The sequence below is a fragment of the Triturus cristatus genome, chromosome 5_2 (assembly GCF_964204655.1).
Source record: "Triturus cristatus chromosome 5_2, aTriCri1.1, whole genome shotgun sequence".
Taxonomy (NCBI): domain Eukaryota; kingdom Metazoa; phylum Chordata; class Amphibia; order Caudata; family Salamandridae; genus Triturus; species Triturus cristatus.
This window is the reverse complement of record NC_140588.1, coordinates 453,259,419-453,279,209: the sequence shown is the minus strand read 5'-3', so window position 1 is coordinate 453,279,209 and position 19,791 is coordinate 453,259,419. Positions and strand designations below refer to the sequence as shown.

The 19,791-nt window shown below is 42.6% G+C and overlaps 1 protein-coding gene across 6 annotated transcripts in view; it reads left to right on the top strand.

Annotated features, from left to right (window-relative positions):
* HECW1 (HECT, C2 and WW domain containing E3 ubiquitin protein ligase 1) overlaps window positions 1–19,791 on the top strand; it is a 979,761-nt gene that overhangs the window by 506,793 nt on the left and 453,177 nt on the right. For 5 of the 6 annotated variants that reach the window (XM_085607418.1, XM_085607421.1, XM_085607416.1 and 2 more), the window contains one exon: window positions 15,937–16,044. In XM_085607418.1, coding sequence (XP_085463544.1) covers window positions 15,937–16,044 — 108 coding nt within the window. The remainder of the gene's footprint in view (window positions 1–15,936; window positions 16,045–19,791) is intronic. The other variant, XM_085607420.1, reaches the window with a different exon arrangement.

Genomic DNA, 19,791 nt, shown 5'->3' with positions numbered 1-19,791 from the left:
GTAGAGTCTTTTTTGAAGTCACATTGGTTACAGATGACAAGTTACAGAATAGAGTCATTATAAAGTCAGGTCACAGCAGTTCCTGGAGAGGGACAAACAATAATGTGAAACTCAAGGAGGAGGTTTCAGTTGGGATTCGGATTCAACCAACTCTATTCCTTCAGCCTTATCTGTTGCTAACTTAGCTCTGGGAGGCCCTTCTTGGGTATCAATGCGGTTTATAAAATCCTATGAATACAATATGAATAGAGCAGACTGCCTATTTTCTTTAAAAAATTAGTAATAAGCAAATGATGCTTGCCAATCGTCTGTGTGCAAATTGTATGCATGTCATTCCTTTACATACAGAGGTTAGGCAAGATGCCTGCTCAATATATTTTCAATATAATTTATAAAGTGACACGGTAAATCATGCTTGCACAACCCATTCAGCTAAATGGCACATACGGTTTCAAAAGTGTCTACTTGTCTTTTCTGCTTGACCAATTCTCCAGCAATTGAAAATTATACATAAGCATGGAGCATGGATGGGCTTAGAATGGTCGGAGTTAGAAATGGTCATAGTGCAACTAGAAACATCTTAGGTGTAAATTCTTCAATTGGTTTATTAAGTTTCTTTTTCTTAACCTTAAAACTTTGCAGACATACAGCTAGAGAACTATCACACCATGACTCGATTTATGACATAACTCTCTGCAGTATGGTATTAACCCACTGAACTATATCAGTATGATTTCGGTCTGTGAGCACTACATTACACATACATGTCTGCAGTAGATACATGAATCCACTCAAGTTTCTCAAGGCATTAGAACCTTGACTTGCAGGATACACACAAATCTCTGTAGTAGTTAGGTCTGTCTATGGTTTTCTGACTGGGATTGGAACAGGCGACTTGTTAAAATGTTAACCCTCCGAGCTACCTCATAAGGATTGGACATAGTAACCTCCAGATTACATGTAGAACGCTCCAACAGATACATTAATCCAACGAGCATCTAATTCACATTGTACCTACAAACGAAAAGGTTTCTTCAGATTTCTACGAGTTTTCTTACTATTTCACTATTTTCCCATTTCTCGACTTCTATGCCCCTGTTTTCCAGCTCTGGTTACTTTTTTGACTGCATAGCCTCCTTTCAGAAATGTCCTTTGTTTTATGATTTCTATCTCGTTTTGTTATTGTCTCGATCTACCCCCTTGCTTTCCATTCTCTTCCTTCTCATCTGTCACTGTTTGTTTTCTGTATTTTTTCTTTCTTGTATTCTTCTTTGCCCTTCCTCTTTTATCCAAACCACTTGTTCTAGCTCAGTTTTTGATGCAATTCTTTTTAACTTTTTCTTTCCCCTTTATATTTATTTTTCTTCCATTACTTTAGTTTTTACTTCTCCTTTTCTCAGTCTCTTTCTTGCTCCTCCCTCATTTGTCTTCTTCAACCTGCTGTTTAATTTCTGCCTTCACACACACATGAGTAATCATAAAGTGCCAGATGTAGGTGGCTAAATACCGGTCGGTAACCCCGAAATTCGGTAAATTTCAGGGTTACCGACCTGTATTTAGCCATTCCTAATGTAGGTGATGATTCGGTAAATACTGAATCGGTATTTACCGAATCGGTATTTACCGATTCGGTAAATGCAATGTAGAAAACACATAAAAGAGTGCTTATGTGCTTTAAGAATTCGTTAATTACCACCAACTTCAAGTTTTAAAATTTTTAAATTCCTTTAAAAATTCACTTTTGAATTCTTTTTTATGTGCCATGTGGCACACATCCTTGCCCTTAGGGCATGTATGTGTGCCACATGTGCACACGGGCACATTTCAGGGGTGCAACAGGGTGTCCTTTGGACACCCTGGCACCCTTGAAATACCTCCCAGTATTACCGATTCGGTAATACCGATTCGCTAACACAGAATGGCTTTAGATTAATTCCTATGGGCCTCCAAGCCCATAGGAATGAATGGGTAGGTATTCCTTATTACCGAATCGGTATTACCGATTCGGTAATAAGGAATATTAAGGAATGGGTATTTTTTACCGATTCATCACCTACATAAGAAATACCGATTTCTTAATACCGAATCGGTAAAATTCGGTATTAAGAATTCGGTATTTGTGGATTACCTACATCTGGCCCAAAGTGACCAGCAGAATGATCTTCAAAGAGAAGTTGCATGCCCAAAGGAAGAAAAAACGAAGGGCCTTATTTATGAGGAATTGCGACACTTTTGCACCGCTGATGCGTCACTTTTTGTGACGCACCGGCAGCATAAAAAATGCGCCATGTTGTGCCCTATTTGCAAAGTAATGCATCTAGGCACCTGCACCAGGTATAATGTATGCAGGTTGGGCGTTCCCCCGCAAAAATCCTTGTTTGAAATCTATGAGATTTCAGTGGGCCACTTCTAGGATGCCATTACATCAATATCTTACTCCTGCCTCACAGCAGGCATAAGACTGACGCAGTGCTATAATCATAGCCCTCCCCCTGCCATGCTGGAGTTGCGTCATGCTTCTGACACAACTCCAGAAATGCGTCAGTTTTGTGCTGACAGATACGTCAGTAATACTGATGTATCTGTCGTTCTTTGTGACATGATGCATCATACAGTAAATATGGCGCAAAAATCATGTCACAAGGAGGGCGCAGTGAAAACTCTTGCATCGCTGTTTTCACGCAGCAATGCAACAGTTCTCATAAATGAGGCCCTATAGGTGAAAAATAGGTAGGCAGACGGGGATGTCGACGTCAGGACCTGTTACCTAAGGAGCTTGTCACCTCGTCCAATGGTGAATATTCCAGTGCACAAGTTAACAAGTAGATGTCCAAAAATGACAATGTCTCCACTTTCTGAGAACAAGGAAATAACAAAAATTAATTTTTGAGGTAATAGCAGGCCTGGGGGTGAGGGATAGAAGAGAAAACCGTGCAAACGTTCTGCTTTACAATTCAACAGTCAAGTTTTCAAAAAATAGCAGACCGATTTTCAATGAGTTGACTATTCAGCGATGAAAACGAAACTGGGTTAAGAATCAGTCTGCTTTCATTAAAGTCAGAAAATATGACATATAGGTTCTACAAAGATAACGGGAAAGTTCATTTATTACCATTCATCATAGCAACTCAGTCCATCTTGTCTCCTACAGGGTTTTAGCTTCTCGCGCAGTTTGTACCTTATAAATAATTAATTTAAAAAGAAAAACGTAAAACATTATTTCACAATCTTCTTATTACCCAGGATTTGACATAATTCCTGAAAAGTATCTTATTATGCATTAATAACCTTGTTAAGCGGATTTACGTAGAGTTAAGCTCAAGCTGAGACATACAATGTTAAGATAGCGCACAGGGCCAGAGTCTGAAAAACTCAACTGTGCTTTGTGCCACAGTGAAGGATGACTGGTCTACTGGCAAAGATTAGACTGTGCGATGGGGTCTGCACGAAGCTCGTCACACGACCAAAATTGAGTAAAACCTGATAGCTAACACAAATTCCATTATCTGCCAACATCTGGTGCATATAGAAATAGGTGACTTGTCAGCACTAATCAGGAGGTCATTTACCATTCACATTCTTGAAAGGCAGTACATAAAAAGTCGCATGAAAAAACTACCCTATTATTATATTATTATATAAGGCGTATGACAGCATACATCTTCACTGTGCTAGAACGTCAGTCATTGTGGAATAACATGGCACAACTGTTCCAACTGTGCCAGTGCATCTTATCATTTCATCACTGTACTGCGTTATCACTTCATTGTGCCAAGATATCTGTGCCAACTTCCCCATCACTATGTCATAATTAACAACCAATATACCATAATACCGGATCATTCCTGACTATTAGTGTTAGACCTGGGCCTTTTTGTAGGGTTGTTCCCAAACATTTTGCCTTCCTCCTGTATATTTTCTGACCTGTTTTTGATGTCTTTAGCATTCTGGGCGCTTTACCACTGCTTATCAGTGTTAAAGTGCATGTGATCTCTCCTTTAAACTTGATATGTTTGGTCTACACCTCTTTGGCATATTTAATTTCCCTACAAGTACCTTATACAGTGGTATCCTATATTCACAGGGCCTGGTAAATTAAATGCTACTAGTGGGCCTGCAGCGCTGCATGAACCACCCACAGAACTAGCCTTTCGAACCTGTCTCAGACCTCTGCCACTGCAGGGCCTACGTGCTCTGGTTACTGCCACAGTGACTTGGAATTTAAAGTTACTTGTCAAGCCTGGAACTCCCCTTTTACTACATATAGGTCACCCCTAAGGTAGGCCCAAGGTAGTCCTATAGGCAGGGTGCTGGTAGGTAAAAAATAGGACATGTGCCTTTGTTGGGTGGTATGTCCTGGTAGTGACACACAGCCTATTTGGTTCCTCACTGCTGTGACTTGGCTCCTCTCATAGGTTTCTAGTGGGAATTCCCTGATATGTGTTTCAGTGGTAATTTCTGATCTGAAAGGAGTATCGTTGCTATGTTTGGTATGTTTGGAATAGTGGTGATAAATCCTGCTTATTGGTGAAGGTGGATTTTTCATTACTATTTTAGAAATGCCACTTTTAGAAAACCAGCTTGGTAGTTCTGGCTGGACTGTTCCCATGAGAACAGTCTCAAGACTGATTTGCATATGGCTGATTCCAAACTGTGGTGGTGTAGTGAGGAAAGAAACAATGGATTTAACCCAGATCTCCTGACTGGGGGTGAAAGTTTGATTCATTCAGCATTCCGTCCATCATTTGTTGCTGCAGCCCTTTTCCCCCTAATGGGATAGGTATGCCAAGACGTGGGTCTCTTGCTCTCTGTGCCACTGGATTCAAGCTAGCCTGGCTGATGAGGGGTGTTACCCCAAAACCGAAACGGGACGGACGCGGAGTGGCATCGTATTCCAGATGATAAGACCCTATTTGACGAAGGGGTGTACTTAGGGACTTGGTCCTATAGTACCTGAGTGTGAAGCTTTTAATGTGCTATTCTAGCTGCAAGAAAACCTTTTATTCTACGTTGTCTCATTTGGGACACCCTCAAGATCTAATGTAAATAAGGACCCACAAGAGATTTATTGTGACCTCACACTCCATATATCCATGAGGCGCATTTTTGCGGACAAATCTATTCCTACCGCGAATCATGAGGTTTACGATCGAGAGGCGATTGGAACTACAAGTGAAGTAGTCCCTCAGCAACAGCTATCTCTGCACTTCGTTAAGCATCTAAAAATGTTTTACAAAAATTGAAGATTTTCTTCCTGTAGATCTTTTGAGAGTAATACTTACAGTCTTGATAAAGATGATTTAGCCAAGAAAATACCATCGAAACACATCGACACACTTACTGTAGTGGGCTGGCATACTAGATATTTGATTATTTCCGGTGTATCGGGTCCCAGCCTTAAATGTGATTTTACATGGATATGTTTTTTAATGACAAAATATATTGTCTTTTGATACTCTCTTTTTTTCTCTCTTTTGATCTTTTTTCTCTTTGATCTATTGTGTGATTGTTTGTGCTGCCGAAAATTAGAATTTGTGTGTAAGGATATGAAATACATGTATTTAAATGTTCTTTGTTTTTAATTTGAAGAAATTGTTTTAATGATTTTAGTAAACTGATATGTAATAATTTCATTACTATTCTTCTGTACTGGCACATGCTTTTGTAGTTACAATTGTGTCACCTCCTGTTGCATCTGTTTGAGTATTGTGAGGCATGGAGATTGAATGAGTGAAAGTTACATTATTGGTTTCAAAGGACACTGCTGTTTTTGATTTCTTGATGAGGGGTGATACTCCGAAATCGACCCATCCCAGGTCCGGCAGTAGGGGTAGGTCTTTCATCTCGAGCGTCGAACGACGCAGGACCCACGTCGGAGTCCTTTTTTACCCGCCGGAGACTGCTGCAAGATTGCCTTGCAAGTACACGAGGTTACTCCTGAGCACCTCTCTGGTATGTAAAACACACATACCTTCGTTGTAGATAGTTTATGTTTTTTGATCCTGACGAATTGCCGTGACCATTTACTGGCTTTATAGGCAAGAAACATGTTGATCTTCCTGAGTGTAGGGCATACACAACTAGCGTCATAACCACTAGTAGCTATCCCCACCTCATTTTCTCATTTCTTTTAATTAGGCTGTTTACCACTTCATTAAATACATTTTTTCGTGGACTAACAGTACCTATTTTATCCTCACACCACATCTACACAGTCTAGGGCCCCTTACCCCCACGGCACCCTTCGGCAGGAACAGAAGATCCACGCCAAAGAGCCCCATTATTGGGAGCCCGTCAGGAATTGCAGCGCCGAACTGACGAGGGGCAGGCTCAAATGATGAAGCATGACACCTAGCTTGCTGGGTGTGTGAGAGCCCTAGTTCCAACAAAAGGGTTTCCCCCTTTCCGTGACACACGACAATTCTTGCTGAAACTATTACCTTCTCTTCTTTGACCTGAGGAACTTTGTACTCTTTTTGTCTCAACACTCCGAAATCGGTCTCAAGATGCTTGTTTCCGTTCCAGGGAGGACCTGGCTTGGCAGTTTGGACCGGATAGTTCCCAGGAAGAACAGGGTCAGGACTGATTTGCATATGCCTAGGTCCAACTGGGGTGGCGTAGTGAGCAAAAGCATGATGGATTTAACACAGATCTCTTGACTGGGGGTGAATGTCTGATTCATTCAGCATTCCATCCATCATGTGTTTCCGCAGCACTTTTAGAAAGTGGGCATTTCTATGTGTTTATGACTCTTTGTGATTTGTAGCCTGACTCCAATCAAAGTCTAGTTTAGACTGACAGGGGCCTGTTTGTGCATTCAGTCTAGTCACACAAAGGGAGCTGAGGTGTGCCCTGCATATCCTGATGGGTCTTCCTGAGCTAGAGTGGTGGGAGGAGTTGTCAATGACACCTGAAGAGGGTTGTGCCTGTCCTCTCACAATGCTGTCTCCACCCCATGTAGTGTGTTTGGAGGCAAGGCTGGGGATTGAATGGGGGTGTTGTGCACTTCTAAAGTTTGTTTGAAGTTACCTCCACATCAAAGACATTTTGGGTATAAGTACAGAGGCTCTGGTCCCATGATTGGAAACACTGCGTGGGGCTTGTAACTAGACACTGCTGGCTCTACACACTGCACCAGAGAATTGTTGTGCTGCCAGGAAGAACCGTTATTTGGAATGCTTGACTTGTTGGACTGGTCTGCTGCCTACTGATTGTTGGGCTTCAGAAAGGACTGCCTCTTTGCAATTGCTGCCTGGATGAGCTGGCCTGCCTGCATATTGTGTGCCCCCGCCAGTGTGCTCAGCAGGTGGTAAGTGCTATTTTTGTGTGGCACCCCTTTTGATCTGCAGCCACGTGTGGAGGCTTCATGGTTGGGACCTACGTTTCCCTACATTACTAGTGCTGGATACTAAATTTATACTGAGTTACTGAGCACTCAGTTTCTGATCCCCAGCCATGCCTGACTCTGTGGAGCACTGTTAGAGCATGCTGTTTCAACTGCGTGGGTGCTGCAAGGAAAGTCGCATCTGCGTCTTGCCGCACGGCAAGGGAAACGCACCTGCCTTCACTTTGTGAGCTCGAGAACTCACAGACGCCCGCATGGCTGAAAAGTCGCCAACATTCCTGCTGAAGCCTTCCCTAGCACCATCTAAGCGTGCCCTTAACTGGAGACATCCCCCCTAGTCTGGGCCTGCCCCCACGAGGAGTACGGTGGGTGTCGAAGGACTCCCTCGCTGGCAGCTCTAGGGAGTCATCTGAGATCCCCTGCTGGTACTGTGATGGCTACACCAGGTGCTCCTGGGCAGCTGGTTTCGATTTAGGAAATGAAGGCACGGTGCAAGCCATATCTTTCTCCTGCCCCACACGCTTTTGTAACTGACCATACGGGGTTTGGTTCTGGCCCCATGCTGATGAGGTTAGTTTCTGTGGAATCATCCTTGACTGTACCATGTAGGGCATGACATAAAGAACACGTCCTGTAATAGAAGACTCAGAATTACCGTAATACCTGAATTAGGCGCACAGGTGCTCCTGCGGCCTATGCTGGGTGCCTTCTTCCTGGATCCAGATTCCCGAGGCCCCGTCCCCCCTTGGTGACAGTGGAGGAGTCGGGCCCCGGGTTGTTTGGTAGCTTTGCGGGTGGCTTTGCAGTTGTCAAGGAGGCCAGGGGTCCCTGGGAAATACTACTGCCCCTCATCTCAGTCTCCCGGTACTGGGCAATTACTTTGGCAATTTGAGTGATTTGATTTGATTTATAGATTTGTATAGCGTGTGTATGCCCAAAGGCATCTTGGCACTGGAATTGGCAGGACGTATGAGTAGGCTGGACCAAGTGATGCTCCTATAAGATTCCAGCTAAATCAGTTGGAAAATAGCCATGTATTCAGTAGTCTTCTAAAGGACATGAGAGACGTACTGCTCTTTATCGAGATTGGCAGGAGGTTCCAGGTTTTTGCTGTCCCCAATAGGAAGCTTCTGCCTCACCAGAGAACCTGCTTATACTTGGGTATTTGTAGCAGTTTTGGGTAATGGGTATTATTTCAGTTTGCATTTGTATGTGCAGTGATGGTGTTTTTATGATGTGTGCAACATATGAGTCTTTATCCTGTTGCACAAACTGTGATGTTATGGCAATTGCCTAGTTGGCGAAGTGATTATTAATTTATGTGGTTTGGGGTCTATGTTTATATGCAATGCAGATACGTATTTATATATACAACCGTGTGGTGTTGCTTTTGTGGTGTATTTATTGTGTCACGTGTGTGTGTGTGTGTGTGTGTGTATGTGCGCGTGTGTGTGTGTGTGTGTGTGTGTGTGTGTGTGTCGCGCAAATACTTTACACATTGCCTCTGGGATAAGCCTGGCTGTTCGTGGCAAGCTACCAAGGGGGCGAGCAGGGATTATCTTGGGTGTGAAACTCCCTTAACCTGACTAGAAGGGAAGGGTCCCTACTTGGACAGGGTACAAATCTGACAACTAGAGACCCCCATTTCCAACAATCAGGTCAACGTGCTGCGATTACACAACACCATGCTACAAAATGCATAATTGTGCCAACTACTATAGTGCCTTGCTCGACCAGGTGGAGCATGTAGTAAGGGTGTAACAGAGGTATGGGCTTGGGTTAAATACTTTGGTGCCTTTAGATTTCAGCCTCATAAGGCCCCCTGTGTTTTGCTTGCCCTGTTCCTTTGAGCACGATAATGATCTTACAATGAGCAGAAAAGCCTTTTCTATCAAACATGAAAGAAAACCATAGGGTAATTCTCAAAACTTCAAAAACGGATGAAAAATAACTTTGCATACCCCTAATCAGCAGTGAACACGGACACTATATGTAACTTTATTTATACTTTTAAGTTTTGTATATTTATATGGGCGTTGTGATGACTATTTTATAGTCGATATTACATAATGCAAGTACATCTGCAATATATGTGTAAACACATTCCCAATTTTCTTATTAAAGTTTGGCTGTGACATCACCTGTTGCCAGTAATAACATAATGATGTAGCTACTCTGCTACAATAACTTCTTACAATTGAGTTGTAACGTTACAAGGCAAAGCTAGTGTTAGAACTTTTAGAACAGTGTTCCTAAAATTAACAATCATTACTAGAAAGGAAACGTTTATTTTTTACTGTGTTTATTTTCCCATTGCCAGAGGTTATTCTCCAAAAGCATATATCTTTGCATTTTAGCACACTTTCAGAACCACGGCAGTTTTTAAAGGTTACTAACAATAAACTGCTTTAGTATGTTTTCCGGCAAAATATTAACTGAATATTGATGTTTTACTTTTAAGAGTATATTGATTTGATTACAAAAAAAATAAATAAAATGTCACAAAAATGTTGATATTTTATCACCTGTAGTTTGAAGAGCTCAACGTTTTTTTTATTTTTTACATTGTGCAACACGTGTTAAGGCGGTGAATAGCAGTCACACCTGCCAATTGTATTTAAAAGGGAATTTTAGTGACAGTGTTGCATGTCAGTAAGGTTTTTTTTTAAAAGTAACTACTTTTTAAAAAACTTGTATTCGTTTTTTATTATAATAGCAAAACAATTGATCAGACAATGCTGAAGAATCGACCTTTGGTACATGACAACCCCAGCTGACGTGCACAAGTCAAAGGAAGTTTTTAAAAACTGATGTCATCAGAGCTAGTATACATTCAACAGATATGGAGAAGCAGGGGATATGATAGTTGAGCAAAACATGACATATCATGGAAAGGACTACATTTTACTTAATTCAAGCAAAGTCATGGAATTTTTTCCAGACCCCCACCCTTTTTCTAATTTTGTAAGAAAGACTCGGCACATATACATAATTATTTCAGCCAGCAAGCACTTGTTAATATTTCTGCACCATATGTAAATGGTTGTGACATAGTGACTGCCCCACCTCTGGGCAATGTCACACGTGCAACCACCAAACAGAAATTTCAATTAACTTTATTAGATTGTGGTGGGTGTTTCGCCACACATGTGTTGAGTGCTGTCTTATCATTCAGGACAATGGTATTTCCCTGTTCAGCAAATATGTGATTTCCTAGTTAGGTTTAGAATGCTCTAACACCAGTTCACTGCCAAATAGTGTGAAAGAATGACTCTTCAGGTTTGCAATCCCTCAAACAACCACAATTGGGAAGAGTACTGCACTTTGTAAGGTTCACCCTATTATAATATGTACAATGTAGAAATTATCATTGTACAAGATTGTCTCTTCCTTGGGGTCTGCACCTAATATTATTCAGCCTCTTCCAAGGGGCATAAGTCACAATCCCATCGTCTGTCAGTCATTTCGTTAGGGCTTTTAATTGCCAGAACTGTATTGCCCTCTTCATTGGGTGATTACACAACATCCAGTGTAGATTTATCTTGCAGATCATCCAGTCTGTTGTGGTTTTCAGAACAACATGTCTGACTTAAAAACCTGAGAATCTGTCGATGAGATTTCATCACAAATGTTGGCAAAGGTCTTCAACCCCTAAAGAATCCCATAGACCTCAAAGTTATAAAATTGCTAGTCAGTCCCATTTGTTGAACTCATTGAGGTTGTGGAGATCAACTAATAAATCTAATAGAGTTGTCTTCAAGGTCACCTGCTCCTTCAATCCTATTCATATTGTGGCTTGAATTACTACTTTAGCAGGACCAAGGAACCAAGCCTGTACTTTTCCTCCATATTTATACTAGGATAGCTGAGAACGTTTATGTCCCTCAACCCTTTAGCAAATTGCAAATTTCTTCCATGAAGACCTCTTCATTCTGAATTACATAAATACTGAAAAACTGGAAGCCTCATACAGAATATCCGATTGGACAGTCCACATTCTGGGGTTTATTCCAATTAGCAAGCAGCAATAGTACATATTTCCTCCAGTTTATTTTAAGACTGACTCACTGGTTTGGGAATAAGCCAATTGTGGCAACATGCAAATTCTATGAGAGGTCATCATCCCATGTTGTCCCACAAACATGCCCAGACATATGTCTCTACATTATTGGATGATTGATACCTTCCGTAAATTCCTCTGTGCTAATGCCACTATCATATAGATACCTAGCCTGGGGAATCCGTGTCAGAGCCAGTAGTTCTGCTATGAAGTCGTCCAGAGCCACCTCATCTATTACAATCCTGGAGCTGAAAAATTATCTGAAATAGGTGTCACAAACTTTACCTATTGCTATGTTTTCCTCTTCTCTCTGAACTTTCGGCTCAGGAATCTATTTGAGACTCATTTCCCTTATACTAATCCATGACAACAGTCAGCAGGCTGTACGTCCCATGTTGAATGGATGATATTGAGAATTTAACTTGCAGGATCTACCCTTGTGTTCCACCAATTCCCAGCATTCCTTATTTTTAACCATAATTGATTGATTAAGGTCAACTGGGCCACACCCACATCGAGGCCACCATCCCTCACCCCATGGCTCCTCTCACTGCCTGTCAGAACCAGCCACCTTTGGTAAAAGCGCCACACAGGCATTGGTACAGATAGAAGAGGGGTCTTCACTCTTGTGCGGTTTCTGAAGCACCACTCAATTGTCCCACTAATAACCACCATTCCTCTAGGTATAGGTTTGCAACAGGATGTGGGGAGATCTATTGGCTTTCAGACCTTCAAGACAGGAGCTCCACTAATACACCATCATCATAGGAGATATGCAAAGCATGGGCCTAGAGTTTACATTTTATGCTAATGATTCAGCTTATAATCTACGTATCAGTACCCATACAGTCTTCTTTCATATGAAAGACCAATAAACCAAGGATTTAAGGCTTCTGGAGGAAGAGCAGTGATTTGATCAGGTATTAATAGGTAAAATTGCCTTCCGCTATATGTTAAAAAATATTGCAAATACTTTGGTGTTATTTGAATTCATAAGGGAACTCGTCCCTTGTCTTCAATCTTCTATGTGTCTTAGCATTTCTCAGTGGCTTACAATATTCTTATAGTGTATGGTAGAGGGCAACGTATCCCGTTTATAGAGTGACATTCATTGACTACATGAAACTATTCCATATCTGTGTGAGAACTCTAATTTATGTAGTCAGTCCACTGGAACATTCGTGGGAGTAATCAGAGAGGGGCATCACAACAGGTTTCTTGCATTGCAGTCTGTACTTATCACTACATTCCCTGAAAGCTCTTATGTAGCAGAGAACTGCCTTTTCAGAGGTACAGGAGAATGGAAGGGCATTACAACACTAACATATTCTCACATTGATGACAGTACTTAATAAGAACTGCCTATAGCACCTTTGTTGGAATGGCTGCACTCTAGTTAGAGGATCCAACTGAAAGCACTCTGCTTGAAAACAAAGACTGGGCTAGGTTTATTTTCCAGCCTGGTGGTTTCATGCAGATCAACCAGAGTTTTACGGTCTGCCTCTTTGTATCTTCTACAAGTGCCAGATATAAGCACTTGTGATGTGGTGGCATACTTTCTGGGAGCACCACAAAAAGATGGCACACTTTCACTGCACCTCCTAAAGGTAGCCCTTGGGGGGGAGTGGCACCATGAACCCACAGACATCCCCCCTGCAGTAGGGATGCAGTCACTCACTGCACCCGTCTGCAAGGGGATCTCTAATCCCCCTTAAATGTGCAGGCGGGCCTTCCCTGTCACAAATAGATGTCTGATGACACCTGAAAAGGCCCCTTCCTCTGTCCTCCCAGTCAGGCGGGTATCAAACTCAGTGGGGGAAACACTAACCCAGTGCTGCTCATTACCCTGACAGCACCTCTGGGTTGGCACACAGGCTCTACACTAGATGAAAATGGTTTCTCTATCTTGGATTCAGTGGGTGAGGGGCACTGTGGGATTGTTTCAATAGGGCACATAAGAACTACTGCAAAATGGGTAGGGTTATCTCTGGGAACTATTACTCTGTATGTTAAGGAGGGGGCAGTAGCCACCCCCATCCAAAAGCTAGCGCGAAGCATAAATGTGGCACCCAAAGAGACCTTCTTCAGAATACTCTGGACCTGTGGCAGAACAGAAGAAGGACTGCACCAGACCTGTGAGAAAACCTGAAGGGCTAGAGCTACTCCCACTTGTACCTACAACGAAGAAGTGAACTCCAAAGCTCAGCTGGCAGGCGGCAGGCCTCCTGTGTGGTTTGGTTATAGAGACACAACACATGCCCAGCTGCCCAGGACTAACTGGAGCTGATCTGGATCCTGCTGGTCACCTCTGCTGATATGAATCTTGACCCCCCCCCCACCCAAGTGCTGTTTATGAGGACATGGGTCCCTTGGCTGTGTCTAACTGGACTTCTCCTATCCCCTCTGAAAACATGGGTCTTAGAACATTTTTGAACTTCAAGACCTATGGAGGACCGTTTCAAACCTGTCAAGCCGATCTGCCCAAGGCGCGACCTCGCTAAGCCGAAGGCACAGGTTTCCCCCACTCAGAGCTTCTCTGCTGCAGCAGATCCGTTTCAGAAGGACATTGACAAGAAGGTATCCCACCTCTTGGAGCCCTCGTTGGTCAGAGCCAGCAGCTTTGTCATGCTGAGGATTCTGAGCTCCAATAAAGAGACTAAGCGCCTGATTACGATCTTGGCAGATGGGATACTCTGTTACAAACATGACGGATATCCCATCTGCTGTAGTACAAGTTCCATAGCATATAATGGAATTGTAATACGGCAGACGCGACATTCATCTCATTTGTGACTGAGCAACCCTGTCCGCCAAGATCGTAATCAGGCCCAAAGTTTGAAAGTACAAAATTCTTATCGGACAAAGATGCCAAAAGTATCAGGACAGCGAGAAGACTTCTGTGGGAGCAAAATTATAATTTTACTGCTCTGATATTATCCATCCAAAACCAATGGCTTCCCGGGGACTTCATTCAATGCCTATTTGATGCCGTGGAGCCCCTCTGGATTTTGAATTCCATTTCTGAGACTAAGGGTCCAATTTAATTATTGGTGGTAAGAATACTCCTTCACAACATTCCATGCCTATACTTAAAGGCATTCAGTAGAATTTGCAAAATAGAAGCTCGTCTCATTAATATTATTAAGGCAGGATTCTGCAAATCTCATTAAAAGTGCATTTAGTGAAGCAAAGGATTTGTAAAATGTTGCAGTGCAAAATGAAGGTCGGGTTGCAAAACAGCCAGTGTGCCAAAACATAAAAGTCCTCATTTACAATGAACTGACGCATCTGCATAGATGCGTCAGTTTGCTTGCTCCGGCACCAAATGTCTTTGCGCCACCATGGATGCGCTGTATTTACAATACAGTGCTCCATGGCGCAAGGATTAACAGATGTGTCAGAAATTCTGACGCATCTGTTGCCACAAAGTGATGCATTGCTGGAGTTGCTCATGAAAGTGAAGCAACTCCAGTACTGCACCACAACAGATAGGTGAGTCCCATTCAAAAAGCCCTGCGTCATTCCTTATGCCTGATCTTAGCAGGCGTCTGAATTTTGACGCAGTGACGGCGTAGGGCGATGCATTGAAATGTTGTAAATTTCCCTGCGTCCGTTCTACATGGCTTTTTTTTCGTGGGAACGCCCACCCTGCATACATTATACCTGACGCAGGTATAATGTGGCGCAGGGCTTTACAACGTGACGCATCTCCGTAGATGTGTCACATTGTAAATGGGCCGCAACATGGCACATTGTTTACGCCGCCACTGCTTCACAAAAAGTGATGCAACGGCGGAGCAAAAGTGACGCGATGGGCTTGTAAATCTGCCCCAAACTGTTTTGTGACCACAGCTTTTGTACATTGGGTTGCAATTTCTTTACCCAAACCCACCCCATTCATCAAAACTTTTCAAGTTGATTAGAACAACACTATTAACTACATTTCACTAGTTTCTATGAGCAACATTTAAAATGTTGATTCATTTACATTGTCTTCTACAAAGCCCAGATTGTGTTGGTCATTTTAAATAAATGCTTAATTTTAAAGATGGCTCGGAGAGAATGCTCAGTTTTTTCAGATATGTAGATCCTCGCATGTTAACTGCCCCTTATTCATTACTTCACAATCTCTCATATGCCAGCAGGGTCCTTGCGACCTGACAGCTTCACGCACACGATGAATCCCTTTCCGACAGCATACGTCTGACCGTGCAACTGTGAATCTCTTTCAGCCCAGGGCAAGGAGCGGCCCATAATGAAACATGATGGCCGCCTCTTCCCTCTTCATGCCAGGGATATGTATGTGACGTCTGCAGAACATGACAAATGTAGCAGATTTACCAGCGAGTCAATTATTTGTTAGAAGCCGTGCCACTCTTGGACTATATTTGACCTGTGTCGCGGCTGTTTATTCCACGCATTAGTTATTTATAAGAATTTGCGCCACGCGTGGTTTGAATTTTATTAATATTGTCAGCTTTACATTTCCATGCAAATGGATGCTTTAATGGATTATTTTGTTTTCTTACAGATGAAGCCCAATCTGAAAATTTTCTGGACTACAAGAATCGTGGTGTCAATGGCTCTCATCGAGGTCAGATTGTCTGGAAAATTGATGCCAGCTCTTACTTTGTAGAGCGTAAGTAATGCGCCTTCTCATGTTTGCTTCAGTGAGTGCGGGAATAAGCCGTCTTGTTTTCTAAGCACGCCATTCTGTACATGTGATGGAAGCATGGACAAAAAATCTAAATTAATAAAATGTGAATGGGTTTGCCTCCCTTGCTCTTCAATCCATTTCCCCTTGACAGCCGCTTTGGCATTTACTACCTGCAGGCAGCCAGGCTGTGACACCTCTGTTGCCAAGACAGATGCTATTTACAGGCAACAAGTTAAATTGCTGAATCTAGCCTTTTGGTAAGGAGATGGGCCAAACCATCTGTTTGAGGCAGAGGTTTTTAAACTGGGAGGCAAGCCCCCTGGAGGTTGGGTAGGGGGCTCCGTCTAAGAGGAGCACTTATGCCCCTAGGGAACAAACACAAACATCATGCTTAAACAAGACTGTTTTTTGGTGAAATAAAACAGAGTGGCAATGAGCAATTCTGCAAAGGGTCGCCAGTAATGTATTTTTCACTCATGCCCTGGATGGGAGGGGTGTCAAAGCGTGGCTGAGGGAAATGGAGCGCTCCAAATAACCCTCGAAGACCCAGCCCCATTTCTGATGAAGGATCACACTTTATACTTTTACGTTTTTATGGATTACAGACTGCTGCTAGAGTGTTGCCAATCATGTGTGTGATTTCTATTTTAAAGGGATAGCTAAACTCAACCGCAATGTTTGAATTCCAAAATATGTTCCAAGCTGTCCTAACAAAGATAAGGAAACATGTATGCCATGCAAAAGCACCCGAAGAACTTTTTTTTACACTAAAGGGTGCGGCATTAAAAAGTTTAAAGGCCATTACTTTAGGGGAAACGAAGAAATGAACCCACTGCAGATTGTGCACTGCAAAACCATATCAGTTAGGAATACCGTGGGGCATATTATCAAGCCAGGCGATAAAATTATCGCCGCTTTAGCGGCAGAAAACTGTCGTTAAAACGGCGATAATGGGCTTGAAGCCCATGTTAGATGTCCTTCACATTTAACATGGGCTTCAATTGGAATTCCATAGAGCATATTATCAAGCCCATAATCGCCGTTTTAGCGGTAGTTTTCTGCCGCTAAAGCGGCGATAATTTTATCACCTGGCTTGATAATATGCCCCCGTGTTTGAAGATTATTAGAACGATAACCAAAAGCTTAGAATGCAACAAGTATATTTAGGTTTTCTTTCAGTCGCTGTATCTTTTTCCAATGTAAATTGTTGCCAGTTCTTACTCATAAAATATACATGTGGTACTTGTGTTGCTGAGCCCTATGTAGAAAGTCTCATTATGGAGTCACTGCCAAATATTCGGGCACTCTGGGAGCGTCCAGGGGCCTGCTATATGTATATTTGTACACCCATAGTGCTAAAAAACGTTTCTGAATACAAAACATTGGCGTCCCGATTCATAAAAATGTAGCAATTAGTAGTAGTAGTAGTAGTAGTAGTACTTCTCATGCAGTACTCCTGACTAAGGGCCTGAATTATATTTCAGCAGAGAGGTTACTCCATCACATTGGTGATGAATATCTTGTCCACAGAAATAAAAATCTGATAATATCCTATGGGATATATATTTCGGCAGACGGGATATCTGTCATCGTTGTGACGGAGTAACCCATCCACCGAAATCTAAATCAGGCCCATAGTCTTTTAATCCAGGAATAAGCCAGAAACTGCCCATCATTGCGCCTTGCTCAGTCCTGGAATTGAGCAGCAAGCCAAGAGTAGTCCAAGAAAAAGTCAACGCAAATTCTTTGTGAATGGGGACCTGGCGTGATGAACCTGTTGTGCTTTAAAATGTCCTTTAACAGTGTTACAGAGGAGTGTATTTAAGGTTACCAAGGACAGAAATATCATTCTACAAAAATATTGTGTCTCATATATCAACACCCAAAACATCTGAATCAGGTATACATAGAAAAGTATACATTTACTATTCTTAAGCCCACATCTGTGTACCGACCTCGAAGATATGTGTAGTCATCATATATATAAGTGAAGCTAGGTATAGTAAAATTATATATTTTTTTTTACAACCACATTTTTTATTGTTTTTTTTACAACAATAACAACATGACCCCCAACCTTGCATCTATTCCGTAAACTTATATTTGCCAATATGTACTTAGCTTCATTTTGGTAGCCAACATTTAGGCCACAATGTTTTTATTGGAGGATAGTTTGTCCATGATATTATGTTAAAGAAACATTCCATTACTATCTCAGGGGTCACATTACAAGGATGTTGCCTCAGTGGTGTAGCCAGAACCTTTGCCGCTCTTGTCGGAATCTGCTTTTGCTGCTCGGCAGCGATGGCTGCTGGCAGCAGTGAGGGGGGTGCTGGAGATTCCTGCATTCACTGCCCTGCGACAGCCGCAGGTAAGAGAGGGGGGTGCCACCCCAAAACTCGTGTTGCCCGTGGTGGACCCCCCCCCCCCCCATTGCTACGCCACTGTGTTGCCTTGGTATAGTACTGCTGGCAAGGAGGGAAATAGGCACTGCAAAACAACAAGGAACAAAGCGGAAATTCAGTGTCAGTCAGTAGACTGGAGACAGGCTTACATAAAAGGACAACAGAAACACCATCTTGTAGGGAATATATTAGATCTATACCTGTGTCGCACTGGCCTAGTAAGGTATCTTGTGTCTCACCGGGCAGTTCCCTCAGTATTTACAAACCTGTTCCAAGCCCAAAGGTGTCTTCTAGCTATGGTTCCTGCCAGTGTAGATATAGCATGATGGAACATTTTGATGACATGAAACCTGTAGCATCCTCCCCAGCCCAGGAGCATGTAAAAGGCTATGCCACACATGAAGCACTGGTTTGCACGTCTTTATTCTTCTGCATGCAACTCTTAACTGAGCACACTGCGTCAAAACTTTATTAACCACACACAGCCACACCCAGCAGTTTACGTAATACTTGTAAGGGGTCTGCTGAGGATACTAGAGGCATCCTACACACAAATTCAGGACACAACATCTCCCCATTCTTTAATTAAAAGTACGAACAAATATGTACAGATATACACATTAGAACTCCTCGATGAGTTGTCGAGGTGCTCGCACCAGTCTTCCAGATTTTGTTGTATAAAATAGAGAAGGGGTGCCTTCATCTGGCATGTCTGGAGAAGAGTTGAATGCTTGACTTGGGAACTCAGATGGACTTGCCTCACTCATGGGGTCTGAAGCCGACAAACATCCAGGCAAATGCTTAAAATGTGACTACATATGTTCCAAGTCATCGGCCAGTAACCATATGTCCTTTGCTCGACACAACTCTTTGTGGTTCAGCATCAAATGCAGCGTTAGTCTTGCATGTTTGCTTTTGCATGACAAGAACTCGTCTTTTTTGTCGAAGACCGTCTCTGAAGCGCATTGGCGCACATCAGCGTAAGCCTTCATTTTGCATTTGCGAGAGGTGTCAGTGACACAAATCTCGCCAGGGTCTATTGTCCGACTGGTGGTCCATTGTGGTATCTTCAATCCAAGAGCTATCCTGAACATCAAGGTGGCAGGACTTTCTTCTTTTGTGGAATGAGGAGTGCAACGGTAGGCATCAAGGGCTGGGCATAAAGCTGACTTGAGGTTGATTCCTTTCAGGGCAGCATGCTGAACCACGTTTTTCAAAGTAGTCATAAATTGTTCAACAATGCCATTTGCCTGTGGCCAGAGAGGTGCACTTTTCTGATGTTTGATGTTCATACAATTAAGAAAGTCTTTGAACTCTTAGCTAT